Below are 27,436 nucleotides of genomic sequence, written 5' to 3' on the forward strand. Positions count from 1 at the left end.
CTTTCCTCTTCCCGAGGAAAGACCTTATTGTTTTTTTTTCGTTCATTTTTTATATAAATAAGGCCGTTAGTTTTCTCGTTTGAATTGTTTTACATTGTCATATCGGGACCTTTTATAGCTGACTATGCGGTATGGGCTTTGCTCATTGTTGAAGGCCGTACGGTAACCTATAGTTGTTAATGTATGTGTCATTTTGGTCTCTTGTGGACAGTTGTCTCATTGGCAATCATGCCACATCTTCTTTTTTATATTAAATTGGAGAGTACTAATATTCTCAATCTCTAAAATTTTTTGTATTTTTTGACGAGTTGACTGTTAATTTACCTATTAGTATATTATAAGGAGGTGTGGTTTGATTTCAAACAAAGCATATGCCAAAAAGTTTCCAATTGAAGCGGGCTTAAGCAAATATAGGTTACCATTCGGCCTTCAACGATGTACAAAACCAACACCGAAAAGTAAGTTATCGAATGACCCTACCATGACAAATGTGAACGAATTCAAACGAACAAGCAACAGGAAGATTTGTGACATAACAATAATCGAAAACAAACATGAAAGAGACCAACCAACGACAGAAAAAAAGATGTGGATCATGACAACGAGACAATAATTCACCAAAGTGCAAATGAAGTGGATGTAATCAATAATAGAAAACCGTACGACCTTTAACAGTTAGAAAATCCAACATCGTATAGTCGGCTATAAAAGGTACCGACGCCAAAAATGTGACACAATTCAATTAAGAAAACTAACGGCTTAATTGGAGTTATTTCATATCAAAACAAATCATGAAAATAAATATAAAAAAAATAGATATATGAGGATGTGGTGTGAGTGTCAATAAGACAACTCTTCATCCAAATAACAATTTATAAAAGAAAAACATTATAGGTCAATGTACGGCCTTCAACACGGAGCCTTGGCTCACACCAAACAACAAGCTATGGAGGGCCCCAACATTACTAGTGTAAAACCATTCAAACATGTTTTATATAGAAGTTGGAACCAATCACATAAAAAATAGATCTCTGATTTCATATTACTACATATGTAGAATAACGAAATCAGAGATCTAAATTAGATTGGAATTGTGATGGGCATAATTCAAGACTTTTCTGTTAAATGGGAGATAATCAAATATAAATCAATTCCATTTTGTTTTCGAAATGGGATTTTAAAAAACCTTTTAATATTTTCCGCCTTTCTTTTCCAATCGCCTATGCAAAGCATCTAACTCTTTCAATTCTTTAGTTTAGTACGATTACTTGCAATTACGGAAAAAAAACCAAACGGTCCTAATCATATGCAACTAATACAGTCATTCGTATATACAGATATGTAGTTGTGCGTGTAAAAAAGCAACACACAGACGACAAGTCTAGCAGTATGTTGAAATGATTTACTGAAAGTAATATCTTAATTCTGTAACACATTTGTATTTGAATGCAAGATTGTAAGCGTGAAATATACTAATTTTATTATATATGATATATGTCTTTGTAAAATTCTTTAAATGCTATCTTTTGTATTTCTTAACCCGTCAGTGTTCTATTATATAGTATCGGTATAATAACTTAGATTATGCAAAGAAGATAACAATTTTTAACAATTGACTATTGTAATTAACTTATTATGATCGTGTTAAACATCTTATATAAACTTCAAAGCAGTTTAAATATCATTCAATCATCAACATATATATGCTGAAATAGCTAAATTCGTTAAAATTTGAAATGAATTGAAATAGAAGGTCGATTCTAAAATGAATATTGAATAAAACAGTGAGATTAAGGGACTTTGAATTCAGGGCTGGAATATTAAGGTAAGCCAGGGCCCAGTTTCACGAAGCTGTCTTAGGACTAAGACATGTCTTAGAATAGTCTTACGACATATCTTAGTCCTATGTGGGTTTCACAAAGCGGTCCTAAATTAGGACATCTCTTAAAGTTGGTCATAAAGTTAGGACAACGCGAGAGGTGTCTTATGATGGTCTTAGGATAGTTATACGTTTATTTATATAAATTACACTCATTTTTATATTAATTTTGAAAAAAAATATCTTATCATTATCTAATTATCTATTCTCCCGTTCCTGCTTAAAACATATACAGTCTTTGGAAGAAGCGTATCGATAAAAACTTTTCTTATATCACATAGCGATATTGTCTAATATCAATTGTAAATATGCAGACATTCCATGCGGAAAATGTTGTTTTCGGCAACGAAAAATTAAGAAAATACTAATTTTAAAAGTTATTGTTCAAATATAAACAACAATTGAGTCTAAATATACATGCAGAACTTAGTTAGAAGCTTACGTTTATGTCAGTGTAAAATTTGAAGTGCTGTGTTTTTCTTATATACATAAATAAACAATGCGATACTTTTAAAATATCAATGCGATACTTTTAAAATATCATAGCGGTGTTTTTGTTATATCAATATTAGTACCGATTAGTATTAATATTAGACTGTTGTACCCATATTTTGACAATTTTACCTATTATGTCTGTTTTGTTCACGCATCGTTGTAAATATGACAGAATTTGATGAGACTGTCATACACGTGAGAGGCGAAGTGCTATAAAACCAGGTTCACTCCACCATTTTCAAAATTTGAAAATGCCAGTACCGAGTCAGAAATATGACAGTTGTTATCCATTCGTTTGGTGTGTTTCATCATTTGATTATACCATTTGATAACGGACTTTCTGATTTGAATTTTCCTCGGAGTTCAGTATTTTTTTTAATTTTACTTTTTAGTAGTATTGTATGTAAATAAGCAGTTTTAAGACCATTGCTTAAATTCAAATTGTTTTTGGTAACATCTTACAATTTTCTCAATTGGGTTTGGAAGCAAATCTAATCAAATAAGAGTTTAATAAACAATGCCTTAATCAAATAATCAAATAGCTAAGTATCAAAATGATTGACCTGTACTTTTGAATCTACTTTCTTTTTTCAAATTAGACCGTTGGTTTTCCTGTTTGAATGGTATAACACTAGCAATGTTCTTGTTCCTATGTAACGTGGTGTTCGCTGTGAGCCAAGGCTCTGTGTTTAAGGACCTACTTCGATCTATAATGGTTTACTTTAAACAAATTATTACTTTGATGGAAAGTTGTCTCATTCGAACTCATGCACCATCTTCTTATATCTATAAATCTTTAAAATTTCCCCTTATAAATAATTGCTTTCCAGTCCTCCAACTTAACAATCTAAATTTATGAATATAGAAAAGATATATAGATATAGGAAGATGTGGTGTGAGTGCCAATGAGACAACTCTCCATCCAATTAACAATTTAAAAAAAAGTAAACCATGATTATAGGTCAATGTACGGCCTTCAACACGGAGCCTTGGCTCACACCGAACAAGCTATAAAGGGCCCCAAAATTACTAGTGTAAAACCATTCAAACCGGAAAACCAACGGTCTAATCTATATAAAAAAAAACGAGAAACGAGAAACACGTATATATTACATAAACAAAAGACAACTACTGTACATCAGATTCCTGACTTTGGACAGGTGCAAACATTTGCAGCGGGATTATACGTTTTAATAGATCCAAACCATCTCCCTTTTTCTGAAACAATAGCATAACATTACAACATAGAAAAAAAAACACACGATAGAATATCAATTGGCAGACTTAACTCCATCAAAAAACGTAAATTAATACACAATGAACGAATGAACGAATATACACATTTCTAACTTCAAAAGACATTTACATCTTATTTATTTGTGTTTCTAAACATTTTTTTAGTACTCGTTGAAGAAATGAATTTATAACAAGCGATACGGATCGTTATTTTGCACTAAGAAAAGTTCGCGTATTTATACGATCGGTTTCTAGTAGTGTTGTCAAATCGTACACTTTTGCCTAACCGGTTACTCGGATAATCGTTCGACCGATTAACCGGTTAACCGGTAATTTAAGTTGGTATTTGATAGCCTTATCAATAGAACCCTACACATAGATATAAGATGTGGTATGCGTGTCAATTTGACAACCTTTCATCAAAGTCATAAATACGCTTTTAGAATTGAAGTTTTTCCTTTAGCATTATAAGGCTTGTCTGTGAGGATTCCTGGCGTAGTTTTACTTTTAATAAACAAATACACCGTATCAACTATAGCGTTTGTACCAACTTCAGATTAAAAAATCCAAAAAAAAATCTTAATCTCGTAGAATTGAATATGTCATATGTCTGAAACCGATTATTCTTTCCCTTTCTCTTGTTGTCTCCGAAAATAATGGGGTGTGTTTCAATTTGAAATGATTAATTATACAAAAAGAAGATGCGGTATGATTGCCAATGAGACAATTCTTCACAAGAGACCTAAATGACACAGAAATTAACAACTATAGGTCATTGTACATGCTGTACGACCTGTGGCTTCACTGTGTTTGCTTTTTTCTTTAAGCATGTTACTCGTACTTTCACGTATACATTGAGTACATTCACATTTGTTTGCATTTCACAATTTTTGAATTTAAAGAAAGACTAACCCTTGCACTACGGAGGTTGCACATTTAAATGTAGGTTTACACAATATTAGATCGAAAACGAAATAATGAAGTAATTAGTAAAATTAAATCTCATTACTGATTTAAAGTTACTGTTAAAAAAACATGTTTACTAATTATGTTTCTTGAAGATCCTGCCCCGAACTCTAATTAATTTTATGTTTTTAGGATTAACAATAACAATCAATATACTGGACAATTGATCTGTCAAACTAATTACCACGACGACAATTTTTAAATAAAACATAACTATTTAATGATTTGATTTTCAACAAAAATTTATATCAAATCTATCGAAATTGAAAAAAGTCCGGTTAACCGGTTAGCGTTTTTGGTATTCGGTATTCGGTTGTTCGACCGATTAACCGGTTAACCGTTGACAACACTAGTTTCTAGCCAAAAACGAAAGTCAAATCTCTGTGGCAACAATACATCGGAATACCCTCACGGTCATCGCGATGTAAAAGAGCGTCCAGGCGGCGAGCTGATTATGTTCATAGAGATATCGATTTACCAACGGGGAAAAGTCTTTGATATCCAAAAAGAACTGTCTTCCTTCTCAATATCTTTTGCTATGTTAATAATAAATTTATTTTCTGTTTGACAAGATTTTTGATTTTCGTTGTATCTGAAGTTGTCCAATTTTTATAGTATGAGGCTATCTTCAAAGAGTGGGACATCAGAATTTGTACATTTTAATTTGTTTGGATTATTCATTTTACCATTTGAATATTCATTGTAATTTGGAGCTGTATTGGATTGGATTGTTTGAATGAATGTTTCTTTTAAGTAATGATATGTTTTGTCTATTTCGATATTACCAAGGTGGGTAGACTATAGCAGTGTGACCAGTAAATTAGAATCTAATAGGTCGGTAGACGTATTTGCAACCGCTTTTAAATTCCGCCATTGCATCATCACTTCAAATAGAATTATAAAAAAGAAGATGCGGTAAGATTGCCAATGAGACAACTGTCCACAAGAGACCAAAATAACACAGACATTTACAATTATAGGTCGCCGTACGGCCTTCAACAATGAGCAAATCACATATCGCATAGTCAGCTATAAAAGTCCCCGATAAGACAATGTAAAACAATTCAAACGAGAAAATAACGGCCTTATTATATAAAAGAAAAATGAACGAAAAACAAATATGTAACACATAACCAAACGACAACCACTGAATTACAGGCTCCTGACTTGGGAAAGGCACATACATAAATAATGTGGCGGGGTTAAACATGCTAGTTAGTTGGTTAAACCATGTGATTGAAAATAATAGACTGAACAGGTTGTTAACACTTTCAACTATCAATAGGGTCAAGTAACATTTTCGGATGATCCTAAAACATTGAACTGGTCATGATCTAAGTTTGTGAATTATGTTTGCAGTTTTCTTGACATGCATTGTGAAGTGTCATCGTATTAATTCTATATTAGAAAACTATAGCAGTTATATTAGAAAAGTATCGCATTCATAAATTTTTATATTAAAAAATCATCGCTATGATATAAAACAAATATCGCATTGATATTTTAAAATATAGCAGTATCGTTGACTTATAGGTGATTTTGGCGTAGCAAATAATTGAATTCATCTCATTTGCATTCCACTGAATTTGCTACATGATATTTATAGAATGTGTACATCTACAATGATAATTCTAATGCAACAACGTTTGTAACGTTCATTTTGATTGGATAACGTCACTTTCTTACATGGCATCAATTGACAATTGATGCTATGGGACGTACGCGCAAGCGCAGACGGCACATGACAGATTTTAAATACATGTTTTAACGTTGTTTTCTGTCAGTTTCATTAGAATGGAGATAACAATATTGTATTTTAAGCTCCGACGGCATCAATTGGGGATTTGATGGTCGCAAATACCCGTTTACTGTCTCCGCTAACGCGTCGCCAGTAAACTTAATTTGCGACCATCAAATCCCCAATTGATGCCGTCGGAGCTTAAAATACAATACAGTTATCTCCTAAATCGTGCATTTATGTTGCATTTATTCAACAATTCAATTTTCTCGTTTAAATACACCTTGCTTGTTATTACATAAAATAACTCATGAAAATTATACAAAAGACGTATGTCATGTTAAATGTCACCCTTTTTTAAGAAAAGAGTCATTACTTTATACCGAGAAATCTGCCTTTCTTCGTACAAATGCTAACATTCGTCTGAAATTTCCCACAATGCAACTCGTTGATATAAGACAATATCGCTCGTTGATATAAGAAAAGCTTTTATCGAATCGGTTCTTCCATAGACTGATATATACATTGACGGATTATCAGGATTTGTCAACAATGAAAATTCGATGTATTGATATAAAAATTGCACGATTTTATCTCTTAACCTTTTATAACCAATAAAGTCGAAATTGAATTCAACTCACTTGTACCAAAACAATGTCAGGAATATGACAGTTGTTATCCATTCGTTTGATGTGTTTGGACTTTTGATTTTGCCTTTTGATTTTTGATTTTCCTTTTTGAATTTTCCTCGGAGTTCAGTATTTTTGTGTTTTTACTTTTTATATTCTTTTTTTCTTAATTTTGCATTGAAAATTTCATATTTATATTGATGTATTGTTTAAAGATAATTCATATATAAATTACTTTTATTTTTTTATATTTATTTTGCAAATTATGTCATTATATTAATCAATACGTTTAGAATAATTTATAGTAAGACATACTACATTTACATGATTTTTTTCCGTAGACCATATTTATATTTGAAAATTTAAAGAACTTGCGACAGGTTTAGGATGTCTTAGCTAAGATGATCCTAAGACAGCTTCAAGACGAGGTCTGAGATATGTCCTAGGATAGTCATAAGAGGATCATAAGACATGTCCTAAGATATGTCTTATGACATGTCTTAGGATAGCTTCGTGAAACCGGCCCCTGATCTTTAGATCTACCATGAAAACATAGCACATAATACACATATTGGAAAATCGGATTGCGCTTTATTGCAGAGTATGGTAGAATCGGAACTTGGAGAAGTCGATAACTAAATATTTATAAAGACAGTGTAAAAATAAAATAACCAAATGTTTGTTTTCAACTTTGTTTGACAAAGTTGACATTTATGGATATGGTTCTTCTTTAGATGTCGGTTTTGGTCATAATATATATAGTTCCTAAAGATTTCTTTATAACTTTTAAAACTATGAATTTAATCATTCATTGGCTTTCAAATGTTAAGGTTTGATCGTTCCTGATAAAGGTTGATCTAGAAAAGCCATTCGGAAGAAAGGAGTAGGTCCGGTAATGACTGATTTTGGCCTCAAATTTCAGGTTCATCTGACGGAACATTTTGACCACTTTTTAAACACTTAAGTGTCTATTTTATTTGAATTAATTAGTTTATGTGAAAGATTTCAACAGATTTAGTCATTAAAAACGATCCGATTCAAGCTCAAATATGAAAAATCTACCTAATATGCCGGAAAATGTCACTTTTCAGATGGTTTTTGGTAAATAAATGAAAGTGGCCGCATCCGTGTTCATCCTCAACCTTTATATATGTTATGTATTATCATAAAATACAACTTACATTTCAATATTAAGGATGAACACGAATGCGGCCACTTTCGTTTTACACGAAAACCGTCTAAAATTTAACTAAAATGCTAGAATTATGAGGATTTCAGTAATTTAGCATGACTTAATGGTGCTAGTACCGGATATATGTGCATTGTATTGTCAAAAACAGCCCATATTTATGTAGCAGAAGCATTCTACTGTCCATTAAATAACTAAAGGTTTACATTTTAACAATTTTGTAAAACTGCTATATTTTGGGGCCAAAAAGGGGTCTTACTGAACCTACTCTATTATAGAGCGTTGTTTTCATTTATAACGTTTAAGCCCTGTTTGTAAAAGTATTCTGCAACATAAAATAAAATTTCATTTAGAATAGAAACATCACGTTCTTTTCCATCAGATCTTTGGAGCGGGAACAAATTGAAAATAAAAACCAAGAAAAAGCAAATTCATATAAAAAAATTACATGAAGAAAATTAATGTTTCTAGTTGAAAATGTAACACGAAATATTCTGAAAAATCTCAATCTTTTTGTTATTAATTTGATTTTTGCACGCAAATTGGGTCCTTACAATATTTGGCTTTCTTTTGTTTTTTTTTTCTTTTTAGTTATATAGCTCCTTTTGAATGATTAATTGTTCCTGGTGAAGGTAAATGATGTTAAACTTTACGGACGCATAACGTTTTTAAAAAGTAAAATCCTTAAAAAATTTACTAGCTCTATGTCGATACCACTGTTGGTAAACTGCTTTTCCCCAAGGGAGATACTGAGGTTTCTATAAAACATGCGTTTTAAAAAATTCTTCGTCCATAAGTTAAGAAATGAGACTAAGAAACTCAGGTTCCAATTCTCACAGTCAAAGATGACCGAAGACGAATTTGGCTATTGGTTTATGTCCTTTTGGTTCTTTTGTCATATAGCTCTTAATGTTACATAATACTTAGGAATCCTTTGCTTTCAAGTATTAATTTTTTGTCGTTCTTAATGAACATAAATCCAGAAAAGCGCTTTTGACGAATGCAATCCATTTAGTTTATTTCCAATCGTTAAAAAGAGGTATCGAATACGTTTTTTAATGAAAAAATGAACCAGTAAAAAACCAAATTGCGTATGCATTCAAATCGACACTGTGGATTCAATATTACTAGAACACACCCGCGAAATCGCGGGCATATACAGCTTGTATACTGTTGTGGGATACATTTTTATAAAAAGATATTATGTCTGGAGAATTCAGTCATAAAAGGTATCAAAAGCCCTCTCCCTTTTTTCAAAGTGCGTAATTATTCGTTTCCTTTCTGTTAAAGTCAATCATTTTCGTGTTTCTGCATGGCCTCAGACCAAATTATTCTTCCCCTTTGCTACAATGCTTTTTTTGTTGTAAAAGTCAAATTAAATTAAAAAATTTCACCGCTTCAAACATGAAATAAATGTAACTGCTTATAGACCATTATTATTCTAATAAAATATGCTTCTGGGACAATCCATCAGTGGTTTTTTTCTTTTGAGAGCCCTACTAACATGTTCTTGCGATCTAAAAACCATGATATGGAGAACGCTTTCGTTGGCTTATTTATTTTTCATTTTTGTTATCTAATATACGATTGGTTCTAAATGACATGCACTAAAACCGGAAATCTTATGTATAACTTAAAGTCAGTCTGATGTCGGAAACAATATCCGGACATCTTTTTGTCGTATTTTTCCCAAAATAACTCAATCTGAATAAGCATAAGAATGGATGACCAATGTGACTATACATGTAACCTAAAGGACACATAGGCATGATGATTTATTTATTGTGGAAGGAAGAGAAGCGACACACAAAATGAGGTCTTCTCGTTTAATAGTATAGATTCATGGGTTAATGAGAAAAACGAATTTGAATGTTCCACGAAGGTTTTTTTTAAACTGGTATCCATGAAAAAATTGTTTCTTATTCTATAAAAATTGGTACCCACGAAAATAAATGAATACATAGCATTGCTAAGTTTTCGTTGAGGGTAAAGGATCTTTCAAAAAACTGATTGTAAATATAACAACATTCGTTTGCACAATAAAATTGAGAATGTTTTGTTGTTGACGCTGTGTGGTTGCATAAGGAACAATATCTAGTATTTGATAAAATTTAATGTTAATGAACAAAGCTTTGTTTGACAAGAAGGTTCTACCTTGTGCTAAATTAATCCTTTTACTTTATTTCAGATGAAGTATTGGAGTCGCCTTATTCCTTTCATTGCATTGCATTGTGGGACAATGTTTGTTTTGTGCATTTCTGATACCACACTAGTTGAACCATCGTTAGCTTTCAATATAAGTAAAAATAATAAAAGCTTCAATAATGGATGCTCTTCAAATCGAAGATGCAAATGTTTAGATTCAAATGAAGGAATCTTAGCCGACTGCTCTGCCTTAGGATTAACACAATCTCCACATTTCCAAGAAGGCGTCGTGTCAGTAAATCTAAGTTTTAACTTGATCATCTATCTCCCAGACGAGGGTTATCTACCGACAACGCTGAGACATCTAGATTTAACAAAAAATAAAATTTCTAAATTTAGGAATCACGAATTGGTTCCATTTTCTAATGTACACAATATTATCAGCTTAAATTTATCCAGCAATTTCTTATCATTAGATGATGATACGTATTACACAGGCGTGTTTCAAAATTTGAAATATTTACAATATTTAGATGTTTCAAACAATTCAAATGAAAACAGAAGTTATTATTGTCCAGATAAAGTATTTCAAGAACTTTCCTCTCTTCAAAGTCTTTTTATCGACGGAGTTCAAAATGTAACGTTTGGCAAAGGATTTTCTACTCTGAAAAATCTCACATTGTTAAAAATAACTGGAATTGCTGTTCAGAGGATCATAAATAAAGAATACTTTAACAATTTCCCCAATCTTGAACACCTTGACATATCAGCTACATTAGAATGGCGCAACATAACCGATTTTGCACTTACAAATTTTGAAAAAGGGTCTCTTCAAAAACTTCAAAAGTTGCAGTATTTAGATATATCATATCACCGGAAACTTCGAATGTGTGGATTTAGAAATGTTACAAATGACCTTCCAAAAACATCAATCCGTATACTAAAAGCCAATTATTTGGAATGCGAAAGATCAGTAAGTACCGTGTTATTTGTTGAGGATATTAAACCTTTGAGCTATACAAAGCTTGAAGAACTATACCTCGATGGAAATAATTTAGAAGAAACTGATTATTTTGTGCCACTTCATTTACCAATGTCTTTGAATTATTTCAGCGCTAAAGATAATCGATGGGTTATAAATAGATACGCATACTTTTATATTGCTGGCTTGACGGGAATCATAACTGTTGACTTGAGTTTTCAAAATAAACACCAGTTTTCGCAGTCAAATAACGCCTGGCTTTGCAGTGAAACATCTCACGAAACAACACATTGCATCTGTGACAGAGTTCCACCGTATGTCGGCGAATCATCCTTTCTTAACAATCATCTCCATCAACACCTTTGGCAGGCATCTAATAAATTTGACAATTTTCCATTGATTACATCGTGTATTCCTTACGACGGCACTGTTTTTGAACTTGCCCTTATTCCAGTAAATACAGAAACAATAATAATAGAAAGTGCAAAGGTAGGAGAACATATTCCTCCTATTTATTTTAGTACATCTTCTGTGAGGAAAATATCATTGAGAAACAACCAAATATATTCATTTACAGGCCCAATATGTAACTTAACCAATCTCCAATACTTTGATTTGTCCAGTAACAGAGCTGTTGATATATCCAATTATGTATTTGGTTCCCTTACAGGTCTTAAACATTTAGAAATCGATAATAATCTTCTAGGTAATTCCAACATTTTTAATACAGACGATTCCGCTTTTATTTTTGAAAATCAAACGAATTTGATGTTTCTCAACATGTCTTCAAATCGCCTATCCATTTTATTCCGGAATTTTCTAATAAGGTCATCAAAACTGAACACTATTTTGATGGATCATAATTTACTTACGGACTGGAATATTTCCCTGTACCATATGAAAGACCTACAATTTCTAGATATCAGTTGGAATCAGATATTGTATTTGTCTAGTGACGGTATGAATCTGCTTGAAAAAGCCTTTCACGTGAATACCACCATCGATATGTCAAATAATCCCTTTGAGTGTTCATGCAATTCAATATATTTTCTAAAATGGCTTCAGTTGCACCAGAAGCATTTTAAGGGCTTTGATTCTTATTCGTGCACGTACTTAAATCAATATTTTGATATACCAGAGGCAAATATTCATTTGATAAAAGATTGTAATTCCTATGTTGGAGTGATTGTATCGGCGGCGATTGGAATAATTGTCTTTCTGGCTGTTATTTCTTCTATGATAATTTACCGATATCGATGGAAATTACGTTATTGGTATTACATCTTCAAGGGAGCCTACGGAGGCGATCGTGTAAAGACTGCATGCAATTTTCAATTCGATGTTTTTGTATCATACGCGGAAAAGGACAGATGGTTTCCAAAAGAACATATGATAGAATATCTCGAGAAACAGGGAGCATTGCGCTTGTGTATTCACGATAGAGATTTTATCGCAGGAAGTGCCATTGCTGAAAATATAACAAATGCTATCCACAACAGCCGAAAATTTGTTTGTATTCTAACAAATAATTTTCTCAAGTCGAAATGGTGTATGTATGAATTTAATATGGCACTAGAAGATATTGTTGTGACACGACAGGGAAGAAATAGCATTATAATTGTTCAGCTATCGAGCACCGATGTGAGAAATATTCCTCGCGAAATGAGATATATAATGAACGAGGACACATACATTGATTATCCAAAGGATGAGGAAAACAGGGTAATCTTTTGGGAAGTTTTGAAAGGGATTTGAAGTTTTAGTTTCATAACATTCAGTGCAAAGACGTTTTAAATTTCAAAGTCTCATGTTTTGCGATATAAGTAGAAAAGAGTTTTTTGAATTTAAATGAGTTTCAAAAGTTTTTATTGTATAGTTTGATTAAAAACTATGATACGAATTGTGTTTTCTTTGGAAAGAGATCAGTAAAGAAATTAGAAAATGCGGTATGATTGCCAATGATTCGACTTTTCACCAGAGGCCAAATGACATAGATCGTATACCGCATAGTAGGCTATAAAACGACCAGAATTGACAAATTTAAACCATTTTATAAACGAGGCAAATAATCGCCTGATTTATGAACAAAGCAATTAAAGGAAAATAAATATGATATGCAGAAACTCCCGACAACCACTGAATTACAGACTCCTGATTTGGGACAGACACATGCAGAATGTGGTGGTGTTGAAAATGTTTGCTGGCGACAAATCATCTCCTTAACCTAGGATAGTGATGTAACAGTAAAACATAATAAAATCTTATTATAAAACAGCTTAGAAATGCATGTCTCATCAGATCGATACAAAGCACATAAAACCCTAACAAAATAATAGGTTCCCTGCGTCATAAGTACATTTTACCTTACAGGCTTTAACAAAAATTTCATCTACCTTTGATATCCAAACATTGAAATTCATTTTTTTTGAATTTTCCGCTCTTTTTGTTGCTTTAATTAGGAATAGGACGTCGATGTGATACTCACATAAGCAGAAGGCTGTATTTTAGTCTAAGGTTTATATGTATGTTGCAACGACAAAGAAGCAAAAAACACACACATACACAGCATTATTTCAATCAATATCAGCAAATTAAAGATTGTACACATACTACATATCTTTTATTTAAAAAGGTGGATAGAGAGCAGTTGTATGCAAACAACCAATTAGTAGATTACATATTTTCAACGAATGTGATAACATTTTGTTTTCAGTCTACTTTATGAATGCACGAGTATAATTACTGCCTTAATGTCATTATAGGCTGTTCCAGCCCGTCGATCAACCTTTATTCCTAAATTATATCTTGCATAACTTCCATGCAAGTCTGTTTTGTTCTACAAAAATTTTAAAAGACCGTTGTAATATTAAAATCATAGACTTTACTAGAACACACCCGTGATATCGCGGGTCCGTGACTGATATATAACTATGCGTATGCCTTATTTTAGTATTGGTATTGTCATCTGATAAAGTCATGCCGATCATAACATGTATAAGGTGCACAGTTTTCTCTGCTTTGAAAATCTTTTTGTTTGAACCCGTCGACCTGGAACCTATCAATTATTGGTAATATTAATAATTTGGAAAACAAAAGGGCCTGGAATGGAATATTTTTTACTCAACAGTATACAGCAAAATTCTAAATACACTGTTTAGTGGTGCGCCTGTCTGATGCGGAACGTACAGATAAGGTAATAGGTAACAGGTGAATATACTATTGGTATCAGTGTCGGACTCGATCCGGAACTTCATAATTATTGGCAATATTAATTACGTGGAAAACAAATGGGCCTAGAGTGGTGTAATTTTTAATCAACACCATTGTACTATATTAGTTATATATAAAGTTGAATTCTTTGATTCATCGTTTTTACGTGATGACGACTGACAAATTGGACCTCGTAATTTTAGTATTATAGATAGGTGAAATTATCAGGTTTTTTTTTAACCCAGGCAGTAGGTATTTTTCTCTGTTTTTGACACTGGCACCTCAATTCGTTTGTTTCATTGAATATGCAATATTAAGTATACTTCTATGATAGAACATATTATCTGTTAGTTTTATATAAGTTATTGTGTTGAATATCAGTAATGATAAATAAATAGTAGATATTTTACAACAGTAAATTAGACTTGACCAAGTTTTGATTTATATTTTTGTAGTAGAACTTTTGAAGACGCTTTGCAGAAGTTTACATACTTCAATACGAAATTTTGAAGAGATAAGCGTTGCCTAACGCAATATACGGCCAGTGACTGTAAATCACATAACTATATACAGTCACCACATTTTGAATTCTCAATAGACCACTTTAGAGTTCATCTGTCACCGGGAAAAACTCGTTAATTATGCACGCCTTTATTACGTCATTAACCAGATAAAGGGGATCGACTGTATCCCTTCACGCCATCACGAGTTGGTTGACCGTTATGGAATAACGGTTTCACAAATGATATCGGATATGTTCCTTACGTCGTAACTACAATCCCCTTCCCTTTCATGAATGTGACCTACCGAATTAGAATATTTACCGGATTTGTTATCACATAAGCAACACGACGGGTGCCACATGTGCAGAAGGATCTGCTTACCCTTCCGGAGCACCTGAGATCACCCCTAGTTTTTGGTGGGGTACGTGTTGTTTATTCTTTAGTTTTATATGTTGTGTCATGTGTGCTGTTGTTTGTTTGTCTTTTTCATTTTTAGCCATGGCGTTGTCAGTTTGTTTTAGATTTATGAGTTTGACTGTCCCTTTGGTATCTTTCGCCCCCCTTTCACTATTACTGTTCATCAAGCGTCTTAGTGATCGTCATTGTGCAGGATAAACTAAAAATAAAGTTTGTTTTGTAAGTACCTATTCACGATCCCCCAATGACAGCAGTGTTGATTGTCAATTATGAGGGTTTTTTTGCCGAAAAATTCCCGCAATATAACATTATAGTTTTCCAACCACTTGCTCAACATTGGCACGGGAGTGACGATGCCACTAAACGCACGAATGATGTTCACTAAAACTAAGTTTTTGACGGAAATGCATCGAACTCGAAAGTTGTCTATTAGGATTGAAGTGTACATATTAATTATCAATTTATGTCAAAGATTTAAACCAACCTTCGTGGTTTTTTTTTATATTGAATTTCTTTTATAATACTTTGTCAATAAGAAACAAAGGACGTACTCCTTACATGTTATGATTTATAAAAATATTCAAAGGATTTGCATATTAATTCGTCTATTTGTTACACGTTGATATAAAGCGGAAACATTCCATTAAATATCCTTGATCACCTCAGAGAATTAATATTGCAATGAGTTAATACACATACTTTAGTGGATCAATGAATCTTTCTTTTACCTTTTAGTATTCCTTACCCCTAGTAGATCATAGGAGTTCACACCTGAATGTGACATATATATATATATAATAAAGGCAAAATATTTAACTGCTTCAGTTATAATATTGTCAGTTCTATGATATACAGAAGTGATGCGATAATAGATGTAAGTCACAAGCATATTTTCTATAAAAGAAACCAAGGTAAGGTATCATGTATATTAATTTAGAGTAGTTTGTAAACTCAAGTAGTAAGTACACATAAATAGAAATTTAACATATTTTAACTGTTGAATGCATAATGCTATTCAATGCATTGATTTATTCCTGAACAGTTTTACGATTTTACTAAAATCGTCATTTTAAATAACTTCTGAATATCCTCTTGTCATGAAGGTTTTCGAACCTTCATTCTCGACCTATTTGGATTCTTTCTTCGGTGTTTGTGAAATGAGCATTCCTGAGAGCCTATGGTCCTAATATCATTTTCTGACTAGACAGTTCTCCATGCTTATCGCCATCAAGGTTTTTTTTTGGGACTAACAAAATAGACTCTCTTCTGAAGATATAGATGAGCTTCATTTTGGCTCCATATATTGATAGTTTGTCACTTAGTTATTTTTCTTGGTTTAGACTACCAGAGCAAATTATTTACCATGCCTGAACAAGGTATTTATACTCGATGAGTCAAGCAAAATATTTTATTGTATGCGAAATGATTTTGTTAAAGCACAACGCTCTACATTTAGAGATGAATGCTGTAGATATGTAACCTAAAACAATGAGTTCAAAACTTTAGAAAATAAATCTGTAAAACTATATTCAGACATTTAAAATGTCATTACAATTGCTGATGTTGGCAGTGTGAAGTCACCGGTTCAGTGCTTGGCGTTTTCTATATTTAAAACTTTTTTTAATATTGACTTATAAGTTGAATTGGTGCCAATATTTAAAAATGATACCGCTGATTTTTTAAATAAGATTTTGGCATGTCTTCAGTATATATTCAGATATTTTGAAAGAATATGGGTCCTTTTAGCTGCTATCTATTTGCTGGTAGCAAAAAGAAAATAGGAAAATTCTTTTTTTTTTATCCTGGACGCCATGCACTAGCAAAGTTGACGCTTTCGCTTACATTTGGGCACTTGAGAAATGTTGGATTGTTCCACCTATACTTTTGATCAACAGGATGATTATACAAATCATTTTTAGTGTACAGTTACAGGTGTAGAAGTTCACTGTGTCTAAACCACACCGGCAAAATTTGTTCGGACTCGATGGTATCTAACATCCGGCACAATGACGGAACATTAATAGACAGAAGAAAGCTAGGTTTCTCCTTATTTTCTTATTTTTTTTTATGATATCGAAGAATATAAATACACATACAACTATTTTCTATTGTGATATGCAATATTTTCTACAACCGTTCTATATTAATGGAAAAATAAGTAAAAATGCACGTCAAAATGACGAATTGAGTGAACCTTGCCTCGAAATTGTTTAATTTCTCTTTAAATTGTTCACATTGTACGGAAAGAAAGGTACGGGAAGATAGATATTGACACGGAGATTGCAAATTTAGTTATTATGAGCATCTCAATACTTGTATTTATGTGTATGGAACTATCATAAACATCCGGCACAATGACGGAACAGCTATTGTCTATAGTGTGGTTTTACTTTTAAATATTCACGTATACACGCACATATTTATATAATTGTTATATATATTATGCTTCAGAAGCCCATTTTTTTCTTTTTCGGATGTTATTTTCATAATGCTGCATGCTTCGGTTGTCCCTGGGAAGAACAGAATAAATACAAGTTCTTTCTGTCATAGTTACAAATGGTAGATCGACAATAACCAATAAAAAAAATGACTTATATTTTGGAAAATTCCGTACATAGTGTATTTAGAACTTTTTTTATATCAACATCCATCGCTCCTGTTGCATTGTTTTTGGGATGACATCACAACAAAACATCTTCTTTTCAGTTTTGGAAGCTAATTCTTATTCCATAAACTGGCAATTATGATTTCCGGCAACGCTTATCCATGTTTTCTAGTATATATATGAATTTTTCTCACACATATTCTGGAAAGCAGACATTTAGTTGTTAATTTCTGTGTCAATTTGGTCATTTGTGGAGAGTTGTCTCTTTTGGTATCATACCACATCTTCTTTTTTTATATATAATATATCGACTGGATTATTCAGATTAAGCTTTGATCTGTTGAACATTTCTCTCTTTACTGACATAAACTTTAAGCTCTAATATGTCTATTGCGATATTTGTAACGAACGTTTGTTTGTTGTTTCTTATTGTTAAGATCAGCATATATCTAATTTAGTGCGAATGAAATGAGGAAAAAAATAAATATATTCCTTTACTTTCCGTTATTTCATTTAGGGGTCTTTACCTCACTTGGTGTTTTTCAAATGTATTTTCACTATTGGTTACGTTGAGTTTATATAAAGAATTTGTATAGATCTGTTGATTACTGGGACATTTGTTAAAAAATTTAAAAGATTTTGTTATTAGAATATGTAAGTTGTTTGGGTTAGCTTTACCTCTCTCTTTTCTTCCTAGTAGTACCGGAAATTATGTATGCTTGATACTCATGGAATTATATTACATGTTGGCATTGATACGATATGGTTTTTGTTCTTTTATTGAAATGTACAATTATATATTCCACAACTGCAACAAGTGTGTTACGATATACTTTTTGTACTGACATGAATTGTCATTGATATAGTTATATTTATAAATTTACTGTTTACAAATTTTTGAATTTTTTGAATTACTAAGTCTATCTCAGGCATAGATCACCTTAGCTGTATTTGGCAAAACTTTTAGGAATTTTGGTTCTCAATGCTCTTCAACTTCGTACTTTATTTGGCCTTTTTAACTTTTTTTGATTCGAGCGTCACTGATGAGTCTTTTGTAGACGAAACGCGCGTCTGGCGTATATAATAAATTTAGTCCTGGTATCTATGATGAGTTTATTTACAACCACTGGGTCGATGTCACTACTGGTGGAGATTTATTTCCACGAGGGTAACACAAGCCCAGTAGTCAGCACTCTTTGTGCTGACATGAATTGTCATTGATATGGTTATATTTATAAATTTACTGTTTACAAATTTTTGAATTTTTTTGATTTACTAAGGCTTTTCTACCTCAGGCATAGATCACCTTAGCTTTATTTGGCAAAACTTTTAGGAATTTTGGTTCTCAATGCTCTTCAACTTCGTACTTTATTTGGCCTTTTTAACTTTTTTTGATTCGAGCGTCACTGATGAGTCTTTTGTAGACGAAACGCGCGTCTGGCGTATATACTAAATTTAGTCCTGGTATCTATGATGAGTTTATTTATCTCCACTCGAGACAGTTAAATTCTAATATTTGAAGCGCGAGGCTTTGCCGAGCTTTTTAAATAGTTAAAATTTAACTGTCGAGTGTGGAGAAATATCATAATACACGAGTTATAGTGGTAGAATCTGTTTCTCTGATGATTTTTATCCTTCTTTTTCAAAAATTTGAAGAAAGTTGTGTTTTTTTCATATGACGTCATCAGGCATGGTCGCTTTTTTCATGACGTCACAATAGGAAAATTCAGAAGAAACAAAGAAAATTTAACATCACAATAAAACTTTCATTTGATGAGAACAAATTTTTCACTAGAGATTAGAAATATTTTTCTCACACCGGTTAGTAAATGTGAAAATAGCATGAAAATTAGAGAAATAAATTAATGCGATCTCTGTAACGCTCAACGCATTTTCTTGTTAGTTGTTTTAAATTTAGATCAGAAAATATTCATTTGTGTAACGAATGAATAGAGGTGGACAATAAAATTAAATATCTCAACCGCAAAGTCTAAAGGTATTGTAATTATCCTTAAAGTCTGACCTCAAATAAAAAATTACCTTTATAAATTAAAAATCAAGCAAGTACAAATAAATAAATGGATAAAACGAGACATTAAGGAAGTTTTAATTCGAGGATAAAGACCATGGTAAGTTAGAACTCCACTATGTTTTGTTATTTATAAACAAAAGTATTATATTCATTTATATGAAACAAAGTACTTAAGTATAAATCATAGGTGAAGTTTTGATTTACAGAAAGAAAACAAGAGTGTATAATAAGTTTAACGTGAGGGTACCCAAATTGCACCTATTTTGACAGTTTTTTAACCTACGTTTTTTATGCTTTTATGCTTTTAATGAGGAGTACCCAATTTGCATCCATGCCTAAATTCGCATCGTTAATTGTCCAATAACAGTTCTTTTATTTAATTTCTTTAAATATTTTGAACAATTATATTTTTCTTTTTCGGTAAACACTTCATCTGTTGATAAATACTGTGAACGTTTTGTGTATATTTAATAGGTATTCATAGTTTTATTTTTACCTATGTTGAAAGACGTGCATAGTATCAAATCATAAAATTCAAATTGTCTCTAGGAAAAAGTAAAATCACAAAAATACTGACTCAGAGGAAAATGCAATCGGAAAGTCCATAACGACACAGCAAAATCAAATGACAAAAACATCAAAAACGAATGGACAAGAACTGTCATATTCCTGACTTGGTACAGGCATTTTCAAATGTAGAAAATGGTGGATTAAACCTGGTTTTATAGCGCTAAACCTCTCACTTTGATGACAGTCTCATCAAATTCCGTTATATTTACCATGATGCGTGAACTACACAGACATAATAAATAAAATAGTCAAAATATGAGTACAGCAGTCATCATCATGTACCAATTTTAAAAGAAACAATTCAACAGAACACAAAAACATCTATCATCAAACTCATTCATTGATTAGCGTATCTGACGTCAGAAAATTTATACGTCACATGTATTTGTCGTTCATTGATATACAAACAATTTTAAAATTTCACATGGTTAATATTAGCATACAGGGTTAAAAAATCCAAAGTATGTTAGAATTAATTTCAGAAATAGACCGAGATTTATAATAGTCCAAAAGTTATATAGAATTTATAAGAATCCACAAATAGTTCATTTCACTACGCGATTGAATAATTTTGACGTTTGTGGTTCAAAGTATTTTCTAATTCATAACAGAAATATATCATAATGATATATAATAGAACAATATCATACTGACGGGATCTTTTAAAGTACAGAGTCACGTTATAAGAAGCAAAGAAACACAAAAAGTCGCATATACAAAACACAAAAGCAAACAATGAAAGATAATACAAACACATTGACGGGATGTTTATGTACCGAGCCACGTTAAATGGATATCACACAAAAAAACCCAACAGTAAAAGTAATATTAATAATAGAACAAAGACAAAGGAAAGAACAATATAACACATTGCTAAGATGATAAACAACATTAGTACGCAGAATCTATACATCAAGACCATCATGTATCATTTGTGAAGTTGATACGGAATATTTATCAACAAGGTCTTGGTACCTTCCGATGAACTTTTTTTTTAGAAAAAGAACGAGACGTTCTTTGACATACCCCTGGTTCGTCAACTTTCTACTCAGACACTGATGACGTTTTACAAAGTCTGAGTAGGACCTTCAAGCTCTTGAATATCGAATAAGTTGGGAAATATATATCCCATATGCAGGTGAGGTGAAATTGGTTTATTGCTACTAAGGTGGGGGAAATTTATAATTTCAAAATCTCGTTTGTCCTAGATTCTGGTACTGAGATGACTATGTAAGTCAAATTCGAGATATAAGTCAAAAAATGTGGTGGAGGAAGCCGTGTCTGTTGTTTCTTTAATTTCTAGTTCTTTTGGATATATTAATGGAACCTAATCAGAAAAGTTCGGATTGTTTATGGAAAGAACATCATCAATATATCTGAAAGTGAAATTAAATAATCTGGCTTCTTTTATTCTCTTGTTTTTGACAAGTGTCTGAAGGAACTCCGATTCATATTAAATTAAGATTTCAGCTGCTCTCTTTACTAAATATGTGCAATTTGTGTACTCGGTGCAATTTGGGTATCGTGACATTAAATAAGTAAAACCATAGATAGTAAATCGATGTATAAAACTCAAGAAAGGTTTGCATATGCAAACCATAAGAAAAAAATACAATACATGCATATGCATCATCAAAGGATACAACAGATACATTTAAGTCTGACTCATATATTGACTCACATCTAGAAATTTATAATGAGGGTCGGTTGAAAACAAAACTTTACGACAAAAGAGGCGATTTTAGCTTCCAAATTGTGAATTATCTATTTCTATACATTGCTGGAGCTACATTCCAGCAGCGCCTGTATACGGAGTATATATATATATATATATATATATATATATATATATATGTATCTCCCTATTGATACGATATTCCCGGGCTTGTATTTCCGATCACGATTTATGTGATAAAGGTTTGCTTTGCTACTAACAAGGAAGCTATTAAACCAAGAGTTCCAAAGTTTTCAAATCATCTTTTATAGATATAGGAAGATGTGGTGTGAGTGCCAATGAGACAACTCTCCATACAAATAACAATTTAAAAAGTAAACCATTATAGGTTAAAGTACGGCCTTCAACACGGAGCCTTAGCTCACACCGAACAACAAGCTATAAAGGGCCCCAAAATTACTAGTGTAAAACCATTCAAACGGGAAAACCAACGGTTTTAGTTGATTTTACCGACGCCATCACAATTTGGTTGACCGTTATCTAATATCCGTTCCACAGATGATAGCAGATATGTTCCTTATGTCGTAAGTACAATCCCGTTCCTTTTCACGAATGTGATCTACCGAATTTATTTATGTTATATCTTTGAGAATTTAATTGCTTAATACATATAACAATTGGTTTGCCTTGATGAGACAAAAAATCCCCACAACGTTGGTTGTGTGGTACATGTATGGAGGAAATATGAACAAATAGATTAAAGAAACATGATCAAGAATGTGTCCAAAGTACACGGATGCCCACTCGCACTGTCCTGTCCATGTTCCATGGACCGTGAAATTGGGTAATAATCTAATTTGGCATTAAAATTAGAAAGATTATACTATAGAGAACAAAGTACTAAGTTTCAAGTTGATTGGACTTCAGCTTCATCAAAAACTGCCTTGACCAAAAACTTTAACCTGAAACTCCCACTTTTCATTTTCTATGTTCAGTGGACCGTGAAATTGGGGTCTAAAGTCTAATTTGGCTGTAAAATTAGAAAGATCATATCATAAGCAACAATTGTACTAAGTTTCAAGTTGATTGGACTTCAGCTTCATCAAAAACTACCTTGACCAAAAACTTTAACCTGAAACTCCCACTTTCATTTTCTATGTTCAGTGGACCGTGAAATTGGGGTCGAGAGTCTGATTTGGCTTTAAAATTAGAAAGATCATATCATAAGCAACAAGTGTACTAAGTTTCAAGTTGATTGGACTTCAGCTTCATCAAAAACTACCTTGACCAAAAACTTTAACCTGAACGGACGCACAGACGAACGGACGTACGCACGAACGGAGCCACATACCAGAAAACATTATGCCCCTCTACTATCGTAGGTGGGGCATAAAAATGCAACATTGAGGTAATATGCTCCAAATGTGATCGTTCTATACTCAATAAAACAACGGTGTTAAACATATGTCACCGTATATAAAAAGTGTATTTATGTTTAACTAACATGCTTTTTTTATTGAGAAAAAGATATTGGTGAATTGATTTTTCTCTTAGTTAAAACATTTTTTTTTCATATTTCAGATGAAACTTCGCGATGGTATATTCATTTTACTTGTAATGCACATGGAACAAATTCTAGTACTGTGTATGTCTGGTGTCATACAAAGTTCACCATTGTTGAATTTAGAAATAATTGGAAAAGATGCATCTTTTTACCATGGATGTTCTTCTAATCGTAAATGCAAATGTTCAAACATTACAGGTGGAATTTTAGCCGACTGTTCTGCCTTAAACTTAACAAAATCTCCATATTTTGAAGAAAAAGTTGTGTCAGTTAATCTGAGTTCTAATTTATTCACTTATTTTCCAGAAGAGGGATATTTACCGAAAAAGCTGAAAAATTTAGATTTAGCAAAAAATAAGATTTCAAAATTCAGTAAAGGAGAGGTAACTCCATTTTCTACTCCATGCAATATTGTAAGCTTAAACTTGTCCAGTAATTTCTTATCACTTGATATTGAAACGTATTACAAAGGCGTTTTTCAAAATTTGAAGTATTTACAGTATTTAGATGTGTCAAACAATTCAAACGAAGATAAAGACTATTATTGCCCAGACCAAGTATTTCAAGAACTTTCATCTCTTCAAAGTTTATTAATTGATGGAGTTAAAAATGTAACGTTTGACAAAGGGTTTTCTACTCTAAGTAATCTAACTTTCCTGACAATAACGGGAATTGTAGCAAAAGGTATCATAACCAGAGAATATTTCAACAATTTCCCGAATCTTGAATACCTCGATATATCAGCTGCAACAGAGTGGCGCACATTTTATAACTTTTCTCTTTTTACTTTTGAAACGGGTGCACTACAAAAGCTCACCAAATTGCAGTATTTAGACATTTCATATCATCGAAGACTTCATATGTGTGGGTTTCGAAATGTGACTTATGATCTACCATATACTTCAATACGTATTCTCAAAGCAAATTATCTTGAGTGTGAAAGATCAGTAAGTACCGTGTTATTTGTTGATGATATTAAGCCTTTGAATTCTACAGAGCTTGAAGAACTTTACCTCGATGGAAATAATCTAGAAGAAACTGACCTCGATGTACCACAATATCTACCAAAGTCATTGAATTATTTCAGCGCTAGAGATAATAGATGGGTTGTTTCGAAGTACGCTTATTATTACATTCCTGGACTGACTGGTATAAAGACTGTTGATTTGAGTTTTCAAAATGAACATCAGATGTCACATTCAGAAAATTCCTGGTATTGTACTGAACATCATCGTGAAACCTCACACTGCATTTGTGACAGACTTCCAATAAACGCCAACGAAAATGTGTTTCACTGGAATCATGATAAAGAAGTTTCATATTTTAAAAACAACAGACGAAGTGGCCCATTGATAACAGCATGCATTCCATACACTAACTCGAACTTTGAATTTGTATTGGTTCCTCCAAATATAGAAACAATAATAATAGAAAAGGCAAAAATAGGCGACAATATACCACCTGTTTATTTTAGTTCATCTTCTGTAAAGAAAATTTTACTGCAAAATAATCAGCTTTACTCTTTAACAGGACCAATATGCAATCTAACACAACTGCAATATCTTGATTTGTCCAATAACAGAGCTGCTGATATAACAAGTTATGTCTTCGGGTCCCTTATAGGCCTCAAACACTTACGAATCGACAACAATCTACTCGGGTATTCCAACATTTTTCATGATAACAGTTCGGCTAGTATTTTTGAAAATCAAACAAATCTGATGTTTCTGAACATGTCGTCAAATCGTATATCGACTTTATTCCAGAATTTTCTGTATATGGCATCGAAACTGAAGACTGTTCTTTTAGACCACAATCTACTAACGGACTGGAATATTTCTATTCATCATATGGAATATTTAATGTTTATAGATATAAGTTGGAACCAGATATTATATTTATCTGGTGATGGAATGAAACTACTTGAAAAAGCCTTTCATTTGAATATAACAATAGATATGGCCCACAATCCCTTTGAGTGTTCATGCGATTCAATGATTTTCTTGAAATGGCTTGCGATGCATAGACAGTACTTTAAAGGCTTTGGTAATTATTCATGTATATATTTGCGTAAATCAATTAATATATTTGAAGCAAACTTGCATTTGAAAAAGGATTGTTATTCATATGTTGGAGTGATTGTTTCAGTGACTATCGGAATTATTGTCTTTCTGGGAACTATTTGTTCTATGATTATTTACCGATATCGATGGAAATTGCGATACTGGTATTACATTTTAAAAGGAGAATATGGTATAGATCATGATAAGACTGATGGCAATTTTCAATTCGACGCTTTCGTATCTTATTCTGAACATGACAGGTGGTTTCCGAAAGACTATATGATAGACTTTCTCGAGAAGCAGAAAGGATTGCGTTTGTGCATTCACCACAGAGACTTTATCGCAGGAAGTGCCGTTGCTGAGAATATAACGAATGCTATTCACAACAGTCGGAAATTTGTTTGCATTCTCACAAATAGTTTCCTCGAATCAAAATGGTGTATGTATGAATTTAATATAGCGCTCGAGGATATTGTGGTGTCAAGACAAGGAAAAAATAGCATAATTATAGTTCAACTATTGAGAACAGATATCAGAAATATTCCACGCGAAATGAGGTATATAATGAACGATGATACGTACCTTGATTATCCTGAGAACGAAGAAGATAGGATCATCTTTTGGGAAAGTTTTGAAAGAGATTTAAAATTCTAATATATATAGCCTTTGCAATGGTTGTCGTTTATTGTTATTTTGTTCAATTTTGGATGTAACACGTGTTTTGATTGACTGATAGTGTTGTATCGATCATCTCCTATTCATAATTGCGTGATTTCATAAAAAATTGCCCCTAAAATGGAATTTAGAATTAAATTATTTGTACATAAATAGTAAGTTTTCCCGTTTGAATTGTTTGTCATTTAATATTTCAGGGTCCTTTATAGCTGACTGTGCGGAATGGGTTTTCTTCATTTTGGAAGGCCGTACGTTAAACTATGATTGTGAATTTCTGTGGGATTTTGTCTTTTGTGGAGAGGTTTTTCATTGGCAATCATACCACATCTTCTTTTTTTATATATTCACAGCATTGGTTTCTTAAAATTTCCATGACAAATCAGGAATATGGTTGTTGTTTTCAAAATCCAGTCTTTATGTATATTAGCGTAATTGTAGTAGTTTAGTGTTGCTGTCATTCCGATTTTCTTTCCTTAAAGTTGATAAACTTTCCTCATTTTTTGGTTTCACTCAATTATTAATTTTTATGACTATTGATCAGAGGTATACTACTTTTGCATTTATTATGAGATATCAACCATCCCATTTACCTCTAGGCAATGTGCAATAGGTGAAAGCACTGCATACGCAGAGTGAGACAAGAGTGCAAACGCTGAAATGTCTCACCTTCTTTACTTACCAGTGATATCATGTTGATAGTTCTAAAAATAAAACAACTACAACTTTCACATAAACTTAACTCGATCCAAGAAAATGAGGTTAAGGTCATTTAAACCAAACGACAAGTACATGTACATCTTACAATCATTCAGTACACTAAATACATTGACAAATTGCTTCGTTTTAAAGAAACAGACTTCACC

General features: G+C 32.4%; 1 protein-coding gene across 2 annotated transcripts; it reads left to right on the plus strand.

Annotated features, from left to right (window-relative positions):
• Positions 1 to 16,149: 16,149 nt before the first annotated feature.
• Positions 16,150 to 26,726, plus strand: LOC139527704 (toll-like receptor 4). 2 transcript variants are annotated; one of them, XM_071323327.1, is made up of 2 exons: positions 16,150 to 16,300; positions 23,853 to 26,726. In XM_071323327.1, exon 2 carries the CDS (start codon positions 23,853 to 23,855, stop codon positions 26,550 to 26,552), a length of 2,700 nt encoding a protein of 899 aa, XP_071179428.1. In that variant the 5' UTR covers positions 16,150 to 16,300; the 3' UTR covers positions 26,553 to 26,726. The 2 variants fall into 2 exon arrangements, with proteins under 2 accessions (XP_071179428.1, XP_071179429.1); XM_071323328.1 differs by lacking the exon at positions 16,150 to 16,300 and adding an exon at positions 20,076 to 20,123.
• The last annotated feature ends 710 nt before the right edge of the window (positions 26,727 to 27,436 follow it).

This window comes from Mytilus edulis, chromosome 6 (genome assembly GCF_963676685.1).
Source record: "Mytilus edulis chromosome 6, xbMytEdul2.2, whole genome shotgun sequence".
In the NCBI taxonomy this organism is placed as follows: domain Eukaryota; kingdom Metazoa; phylum Mollusca; class Bivalvia; order Mytilida; family Mytilidae; genus Mytilus; species Mytilus edulis.